At 47.1% G+C, this 9,802-nt stretch overlaps 1 protein-coding gene across 1 annotated transcript; it reads right to left on the bottom strand.

Annotated features, from left to right (window-relative positions):
- Positions 1–268: 268 nt before the first annotated feature.
- On the bottom strand, positions 269–3,102 carry LOC118652166 (transmembrane protein 140-like). Its single transcript, XM_036302159.1, has 2 exons — positions 2,998–3,102; positions 269–1,483 (listed from the first exon to the last, which is right to left on the bottom strand). Exon 2 carries the CDS (start codon positions 1,447–1,449, stop codon positions 889–891), a length of 561 nt encoding a protein of 186 aa, XP_036158052.1. The 5' UTR covers positions 1,450–1,483; positions 2,998–3,102; the 3' UTR covers positions 269–888.
- Positions 3,103–9,802: the final 6,700 nt, after the last annotated feature.

Genomic DNA, 9,802 nt, shown 5'->3' with positions numbered 1-9,802 from the left:
GACAGGCTCCCAAAGTGGACGCTAAGGACAACAGGTCAGGGCAGAGATCACATTGCCTCTGTATTCAGTGTGGCTTTTGGCAGGCAGAGAGTGAGGCGACCATTGCTATACAGCTTTTCAATATACAGTGCTGAAAAGTACAATTCCCCATGCAGAAGTGGTGCTTGTATCCTTTCTAGGTCTAGCTTGAGCAGTGAAGGGATGCAACATTTGTGGAACCATTTAGTCCTGTTCACCCTCCCTGCCCTCCCCCCCCACCCCAGGTTTCAGCATGCTCTGCTCCCGGACTCCCAGGTTGTGCCAACTCACTCCCCTGCTGTCTGGCTTGGCGTCCAGCAGCCTTAGGGGAACTTCAGAGACTCCCTCTGAGATCTCTCCTGTGCCTTTGGGAGTGGTGTCTTGGGGAGGAAGGGGCAAGGGAGAAGCTTGCTAACCAGGGCCCCGGGGACACTGAGATGCCCTCAGTGTTCCCCATTTGTCACCATGAACCTTCCCGGGGTCTCAGTTTGGCCTTTGACCAATCATCCTGGAAATCTGGCCCTGGGACAGGAACCCTTCTCTGGCCAACATCCTGAGAATGAAGTAAGAATGGTTTGCTCAGATCAGTTAATTATAGCAGGAATTCTCGTGACAAGGAGCTACGTGGTGTTAGCAGTCCCAAAGGACAGACAAGCCAACACTAAGAAGCTGCAGGGCCCAGTCACCCTTACTACCCGGGCCTCCTTCATGCCAGGTGCCCCTTCCTCAGTGGGGCCCATCTGCTCAAGCTTGAGATCAGTATCAGCTATGATGCAGGGTGGCTGAGAAAACACGAAGCCATGAGTCCTCTGGCACCTATTGGAGCCTCCTTCAAACAGCCTTGGCAGTCATGTGAGCCTTTGGACAGGACTAGTGTCTCTTCTGCTTGCTCTTGTCATCTTCTGCCTTTTGGGGGAACATGAATGTGGCCATAAGCAAGAGGACCAGCAAGGCCTGGGCAGCGGCCAGAGCTAGAAATCCAGGCCCCAGGAGGGAGATCGTGATCCACTTCCAGGTGTAGGTGAGGAAGAGGCCCAGGCCCCCGGCCAGCAGCATGGAGGCCATCGCCAGGAAGCACACTGCCAGATGCCACTCACCCTCGCTCCTGTGGCAGCGGGCCAGGAGCAGAGGCAGGGGGACAAAGAGGGTGAGGACCAGGGCCCCGTACACACCGAGCCTGGCCAGGGCCAGGGTGCCCCAAGGCAGCCCCAGGGACTCCAGCTCAGGGAACTGGTGGCACTGCAGGCGGCCCGCTCTCTCGTTCCACAGGCAGAAGTTGTAAAAGCCAATTCTCAGGTTGGGCAAGTTGATGAGGTCGCCCGCCTGCCAGAGGAGAGCGTAGAACAGCAGGAAGATGGCCAGGACTGTGAGGACCATGATGCCCAGGAACAGCAGCTGGTCGCCCCGCCTGGGTCTGGGGAGGTTCATCATCTCTTGTTCTTGACAGGGCCACCCTCCTGGGAACCTGAAGGAAGTCACATCAGTCACATCAGTGTCCAGCTCTCCCTTTCTCCCTCCCAGTTTCTTTACAAGCTCATGCTCTCCCTTCTGGAATTCCATAAAAACCTGTGGCAAACTCCCACCCTCTCCCACTGCCGCCTCCAAGGAGTGTGAGGTCACTTGTCGCCAGGACAGGCTCTCCAGGCAGCTCTGAGTGCCTCAGACATGCAGCGTAGACACCACAAGCCCCTGAAGACATCTGTGAGGTTTCTCAGACCCCTTCCCTAGGGGCTTGAAGGAAAAGGCAGATGCTGAGAGTCCTGGCGACCCCTAGGGCCACACGAGAGCTGTAAGGATGACCATCACTGGGCCATAAGCCAGTAAACTCAGAACTTCTGGGGTTGGGGCAGGCGCTAGTGTTCTAGCAGCTCTGCTGCTCCTAGCCTGAGCAGGGCTGAGGACCACCAGAGTCCCTGCCTGCTCTGGGAATGCATTATTAGGCTAAGACAAGATGCTACCTGGTGATGAAATCACATCATTTTAGAACAACTACAGTACTTTTTTTCTTGACAACACTAATATGTTGCTTATTTTTTTTAAATCTTGAAAAATATTTTGTAAAAGAAAAATATATAAAAACAACCTTTTTTCCCACCACATACGGTAGAACCACTGTTAATCTACCAATATTCAGATTTGTAAATAATCATACCATTAAGCATAATGCTTTTCATACCGAATATTAGGCACATTTTTCAAAGCTGTTTCATATTCTTCAAAAACATAGTCAATGGCTGTATGATAGTTCACGCCACAGAATTACCCATTGCATTATTATTGGACAAATAGTTTTCACTTTTCACCATTATAATCGATAGTCAAGGTAAGTGCTAACTACGTAGCAGTGCAATTATTGTGTCAAGGGGAGAATCCTCTTTAGTGATTTTATTGCATATTGCCAAATTGCCCTACAGAAAACTTGCCTAACCCTCCTCACCATTTTTGAAAAATCCTTTCACTACATTTTAAATCAGTAGGACTTTTCCCAGTTGGCATCTAAAATAGTCTGCACACTGTATGTAATTTTTCCAATACGGGACAAAACAGCCGTTTACACAGTGAAGTGCCCAGGAAGCAGTGCGGGAAAACCTGACGAGACACAGGATGCTGAGGCCAGAATGCAGAGGGGCATTCGTCCTGTCGGTCCCCCAGCCAGGAGAGCCAGGTGGCAGTCAGCAGTGAAGTGAGCAGTGGCCATTGGTGGCCCTAGGGAGAGGCCCCAAGACACAGCCCTGGAGATGAACTTGTGAAGGGACCCTTCAGGGGAGTAGTCCCTCTTTACTAGGGTGTACTGGAGGGTCCTGACCACACCCCACATCTGCTCTGCAAGAGCTGAAAGGGAGCAAATGGAAAAGAACAATCTGAAGGAACAGGATGTGGGACAGGCAGAGGGAGAGGACGGAATCTTAGTCCCTATGGCTGCTGTAACAGAATACCATAGACGGGGCGGCTTATAAAGAACAGAAATTTATTCCTCACCGTTCTGGAGGTCGGATGTCCAAGCTCAAAGTGCCTGCAGACTCCGAGTCTGGTGCAGCCCACTTCCTGGTTCAGAGATGACACCTCTTTGTGTCCTTGTGGTGGTGAAAGGCACAAGGGAGCTAGCTCTCTGGAGCCTTTTTATAACAATCCTATTCCCGAGGGCTCCACCCTCATGACCTAATCATCTCCCTAAGGCCCCACCTCCTAATATCACATTAGAAATCAGGTTTCAACATGTGAAGCGGGGGAGGGGCACAAACACTCAGTCTGGCAGGTGGCTCCATTCAAAGGACCTGAGTGAATTCGAATAATGAGAATAAAGATTTATCAGCGACTCCTGGGACAGAGACCCAGGGATATTGTCTGGGGGTGAAGCAGGTGCCTGTTAGACAGGAGCCTAAACCTAAGCACACAGGGAGGGCTCACGTCCATGCTGCCACCACCTGACTACGGTCTTCTGCCCATGGCATCTGCGGACTGGACCGGGGAGCTCTGACATGGAGGTGAGGGCCAGCTCAACAGAGCCCGAGAAGTTGCCCCTGCAGTCACTGATCCTCAGTCTCTGAAGGCCTGAATTAGTGAAACCGAGAAGCTGAAGGCCCCACTTGAAGGTGGTTGGGGGATTCCTGCAGCTATGAGGCCTGCTACAGATTTATCGAATGAAAATGGTGTCTTTAGTCCATACTTTATCAGATTGAGGTAACAGAAGTTTTAACCAGTTAGGGTCCATCCAGGAGAAATTCCCAGCAGGGACATATTTTGCATATTTAACAAATGTTTATATAAGCCTCTATCTGCATGTTTAGTGAATGTTTGTATAAGCCTCTATCTGCATGTTTAGTGAAGTTAGGTATTTCAGGGTAGAAAATAGATTTCTACGACTGGAACCCCAACTTATGTCCTTGTGCTATAGGAAATAAGGTTTGACTTGTCTCCCTTGTCCAGAAACCAACAGGTTGGGACTTGCCTTTGTATAAATGCTCCTTCGTATTGCTCCTAGATGGAGCCTGTTACATTTGGGTTAAAAAAAAAAAAAAAGGCATTGTTAAACTTCTTTACTTGAAAACAGGGCTCCAAGAGGAGATTGTATCAGCCACCTTCCACGCAGCATCTCCAGCCCTTTGTTTCCCACTTCCTGTTTTTCTCTCAACAGACCTTTTGGAGGTTTTCAATAGAGTGAAACAAAAGTAGAACTAAGAAGCCCCTGATCATGTGGAATAGGGGATAGGTCTCTGGTTCCCTCTGTTCTTCTCGCCTCTCTATGCGTGAAGAGTTGAGTCCCAATCCTGCTGCCTGGGGCTCTCCACCATCAGGCTTGACTTAGAACTTGAACTTGGAATTTTCTAGTGAGGTCCTGCTCCCTTGGGTCTTCCAGTCTTGCTTTGCTTAATCCAGCATCTCTCAGGCTGTCCTCATTCCCGTCTGCCCAACTCCTAAAGCCCTGCCCTGTTTTCTGTTCCTCGAGTCTAAACCCTACTAATTCCCCCTAACTTCCCTGGACTACCTCAGCCACACTCTGACTTAGCCCAGAGTTAGAATGTATGCTGTGTTCTCTCCCAGGGATGACTTTCATCTGTTTTCCTCTCCATTTTCTCCCCCAGCATGGGGAAACTCACTTTGTCACTTCATGAACATATCTTAATATGAACATATCTTAACAAGATACCTTGAGGGGAGGGTGCTGTGACCTGTACAGCTAGGGTTCAGGATCTGAAGGAGGGGCCGATGCACAAATGAAAACACTAGACAAGAAATATGAACTTGAAAGGCATGGGTAGCCAGGGGAGACCTCTCTCTTGGAGAGGCACATTGAAACCTGGCCTTATCTGCTTTTTATTCAGTTTTAGATACACACCTTGCCCTCAGTAAAGCATGGCAAACAGGTAGCAGACAGACTGTCTCTAAGGTCAATAAAGATCAGTAAAGATCAGTAAGGTCCAGTAAACATATACTTTGAGGTCATTAGGTCAGGAAATTGCTTTGAGTCACCACTATCTCAACACAGCCCTATTAACGCTCAAGGTCCATCAGCCTTCTGTGTTCCTTGGTGCACTCTCATGACAGTATTGGGAAAGTGATGGCTTCACGCAGGAGGGGCTGTGTTCTATGTCTCACACATACTCAACACTGTGCTGGGCTGGCCCCTGGGACTTACTAGTACAGCCTTCAGGAACTCGTGGACAGAGAGGTTAGTTAGAGGCTCATCCTGACTTCCTTTTCTAAACCTTTCACAGTGACAATCGATGGACATTTGGTGGGAAACCCCATGGCACTCTTCTGCTCAGCTGTCCTAAGATGTCCTAGGGGCCTACCCTGTTGTGTTTTTGTTTGTTTGTTTGTTTTGGGCTTTTAAGAATCATAGTAATTGTTGTAATCACAACTATGAGCCTTTTAATATCCTTTAATGATAAGCCTGTGCTTCCTTCAGAGGGCAAGGGGGAGACTGCTGAATCATTGTTGCCATTTTTAGGTGAATTGTTTTCCGTTTTAAATAAAGTAAATACATGCTGATGGTAGATAACTAGAAATGTGGAAGTCTGATCCATAACCTCAGGTCATAGAAATAACCACTTTTAACAGGATACATGCACCCCTATGTTCATAGCAGCACACTTCACAATAGCTAAGATTTGGAAACAACCTAAGTGCCCATCAGCAGGTGAGTGGATTAAAAAACTGTGGTACATCTACACAATGGAATACTATGCCACTGTAAAAAAGAAGGAACTCTTACCATTTGCAACAGCATAGATGGAATTGGAGAGCATTATGCTAAGCTAAATAAGCCAGTTGGAGAAAAATAAATATCACATGATCTCACTCACTCATATGTGGGATAAAATGATCAACATAATTTGATGAACAAGAATAGATCCAGAGACAAATGGTGGCGGGGGCGGGGGGGAGGGGTGGTTAGAGAGCAACCAAAGGACTTGTATGCATGCATGTTAGCATAACCAATGGACACAGACACTGGGGCAGTGGGGGCTTGCCCAGGGTGGGAATGGCTGGGAGGTGGGGGTCAAGTGGGGAAAAAGGAGACATATGTAAAATTTTAGACAAGAAAGAAAGAAAGAATATTTTCAGAGCATTACAAAAGCAGTAACTCAAAAAGAGAAAGAACTAAGACTCTTGGATGTTTGATCATCTATTTAATTAAGAGGAAATGATCACGTGGAGAAAGATTTAAATTTCTCACTCATTTGACATGTGTGTGCTTATTGATGCACGGCCTCTTAGTTTCAAAGCATGATTTTTTGACTACTCTAAAAAATGGATCTGGGCCCTTTAAATAATTTCCTCATCCCAGCTGACACTGAGGCTTTAATAGAGGGTGGTGGAGAAATAGCAGGAGGAAAAGAATTTTGCTCTCTGATTCTGGTGTGCGTGGGTAGGTTCCTGCAGCACGCAAGACTTGTGCTCACGGCTCCTTTGGCACCAGACTCCTGCAGTGCATACAGTTTCTCCAGCATCTGGCTCTCACAGGGCTTGTAGCTTCTGCAGTGCCCAGCAGCCTGTAACCCTCCCTGACAAGCCTCTTGGGCAATTTTGTAAAGAAGTGCCTCAGGGAGACATCTCCCCATTGTCAGCTTTCATCAGCACACAGCACAGATTTCTTGCAAGTTTCACCAGTGAGAGCCATGGCAACTTCTCTGCCATTCAGCGAGTCACAGCCATACAATGTCTGTGTCTCAGTTCCGGTTGGGAGTGAGGGAGTTTGGGGTGCTCTCTCTCAGCCTCGAAGGTAGTAGCTGCTCCTGCTATCTATTTCTGTATTCTCTGTAGCCTATCCAATGTCCCATTTTCTTCTTTTGCTCATCCACCTAATATGCCAAAATTACTTTTGAGTCTTATCTTTAATCAACTTCCACATGTGATTATTTTGTTATTATTTTGGTTTTTGGAGTCTAACACCCTAGCAAGCATGTCAAACACAAAACTAACACGGGCCAAATAAATGAGGCATGCGGCCCATGGGTTGCGAGTTTGACATGCTTGCCCTAGAGTCTAGAAAGCATTAGTATGGAAGATGAGAGTGTTACAGGGACAATAAGAATTGTGGACTGAACACACTTATTTTATAATGTCTCTGATGATAGTTTCTGTTTGTATTGGCATCAACAAAGCATATCTACACTAATAAAAGAGAAAAATGGTAATTGGCGTACGACGCTACCCTTTTCATTGGCTAATCAGGGCTATATGCAAATTAACTGCCAACTAAGATGGCAGTTAACTGCCAACAAGATGGCGGTTAATTTGCATATGTAGGCACAATGCAGGGAGGCAAAAGGGAAAGCAGGAAGAAGCCTCCTGCCACTGACAGTGATCGGAAACCCAGGGGGGAGCTAAGAGCTGGGGGGCAGGGCAAAGGCGGCTCTGGGGCCGCCTTTGCCCTGCCCCCCAGCCGTGATCGGAGAATCAGGTGCCTTTGCCGCCCTGGCCAATGATAGCAGGAAGTAGGGGTGGAGCCAGCGATGGGAGCTGGGCACGGTCGAAGCTGGCAGTCCCAGGAGCTAGGGGTCCCTTGCCTGGGCCTAAAGTGAAGCCCACGATCGCGGGGCGCTGCAGCTGCGGGTCCCCGCTGCCCGGGCCGGACGCCTAGGCCAGAGGCGTTAGGCCTGGGCAGGGGCGGAGCCTGCAACCTCGGGGAGCTGGGGGTCCCCTGCCCAGGCCTGACACCTCTGCCGGAGGCCTCAGGCCTGGTCAAGGGGCCGATCCGGTGATTGGTGATCGGAGGGTGATGAGGGTCAACTCCTCTGTCAGAGGCGTCAGGCCTGGGCAAGGGGCCGATCCTATGATTGGAGGGTGATGGGGGTCAACGCCTGATGGGGGTCAACTAAGAGGGCTCCCAGTATGTGAGAGGGGGCAGGCTGGGCTGAGGGACACTCCCCCCCTCCCCCACACCCAGTGCACGAATTTCGTGCACCGGGCCCCTAGTATGTATGTATGTGTATATATATATATATATATATATATATATATATATATATATATATATAATTATTTGAGAGAGGTTGAGTTTTGCAAAGTCCTTCCTTATGAGCATGTTCAGTAATGATTGGATTGGCTCTGGTAGTAGAAGTGGATGAGGCTCAAAGGCCTTCTTCCACATATACTTGTAAGGACCTGGTGGATGGATGTACAGGATGTGCCCCACATAAGGACACCAGGCCTGGCAGGATGCATGTGGAGGCTGACATCAAACCTGTGCTCTGGTCATCAAGCTCTGTGTCCGGGAAGGGACTGAAATGGCTGAGAGAGATACAAAAGCCTCTCCATAGCCCTGTATTAAACAAGGCATCAAAAGAACCAAGAAACGCTGAAACCGGTTTGGCTCAGTGGATAGAGCGTCGGCCTGTGGACTGAAAGGTCCCAGGTTCGATTCTGGTAAAGGGCATGTACCTGGGTTGTGGGCACATTCCCAGTAGGAAGTGTGCAGGAGGCAGCTGATTGATGTTTCTAACTCTCTATCTCTCTCCCTTCCTCTCTGTAAAAAATCAATAAAATATATTTTTTAAAAAAGAACCAAGAAGCATATTGAATCACAATATGTACTCCTGCAAACATAACCCCCAAATGCCTCTTCTCATATTCATTTTTTTAAAAAAATATATTTTATTGATTTTTCACAGAGAGGAAGGGAGAGAGATAGAGAGCTAGAAACATCGATGAGAGAGAAACATCGATCAGCTGCCTCCTGCACATCTCCCACTGGGGATGTGCCCGCAACCCAGGTACATGCCCTTGACCGGAATCGAACCTGGGACCTTTCAGTCCGCAGGCCGAAGCTCTATCCACTGAGCCAAACCAGTTTCGGCCATATTCATTTTTTATTGGTTCAAATTGGATATCAAAGAGCTCAAACTGGACAGTAATTATATTCACATAACAAGAATAGAAAAAATTTTCAGTAAAAAAAAATCAGGTCTTAATTATGGAAATCAAACAGAAGTAAAATATTATGAATATAATGAGTACAGGTAAATCTTCGATTCTAGGTCATATTTTACATACACCAGAGAATTCATGCTGGAAAGAAAAAAGAAGGATTGATGTTGTAAGTCCTTCAGTTGCTGATCAAATGTCTTTCATCACCAGAGAACCCATACCCAATTAATTATGTGAGTATGCAATAAATATGGCAATGAGGATTTAATGGAATAGAAGATTTCCCATTTGAATTCAAGGTCCTATAGTGCATTTTTAGCTCCAAGCCCTTTCCCTGTGTATCTCTTCTACCTGGCTGTTTCTGAGTTATATGGTGTCATTGGAACCTCCAACTTATAGCTGGATGGTCAAAAGCACAGGTGACACCTTGGACTTGTGATCACCATCAGAGTGGGGGCAGGGGCAATCTTATGGGACTGAGCCCTTAGCCTGAGGGATCAGATGCTATCTTCAGGAAGATAGTGTCAGCATTGAGTTGAATCATAGGACATCCTGTTGGTATCAGAGAATTGCTTGATGGTGTTGGGGAACCCCCCACAAATTAGAAGTGGAGGCAGAATTGTTAGTGAAAACAAAGTTAAAATGTGTGTTACAACAGGGAATGCTTGAAACTTGGAGAAGATAAAGGAGTATCCCTGAAATTTTAAGCACAATCTAATCAGTTTTTTTTAAAAAAAGATATCATCATTACTATTTTTGTGAATGCCCAATCTTCATTAATATGCAAATAGCAATAGGTGAAAATGGCATTTTTACTGGTATATATTTGCTTATATCAGGGCATTAAAATTTTAGGTATCACTAAATTAGATAAGCATAACAAAATTATAAATGTTTTATTACTTAAGGT

The sequence above is a fragment of the Myotis myotis genome, unplaced genomic scaffold (genome assembly GCF_014108235.1).
Source record: "Myotis myotis isolate mMyoMyo1 unplaced genomic scaffold, mMyoMyo1.p scaffold_m19_p_3, whole genome shotgun sequence".
NCBI lineage: Eukaryota > Metazoa > Chordata > Mammalia > Chiroptera > Vespertilionidae > Myotis > Myotis myotis.
This window is presented reverse-complemented; position numbering and strand designations above follow the sequence as displayed.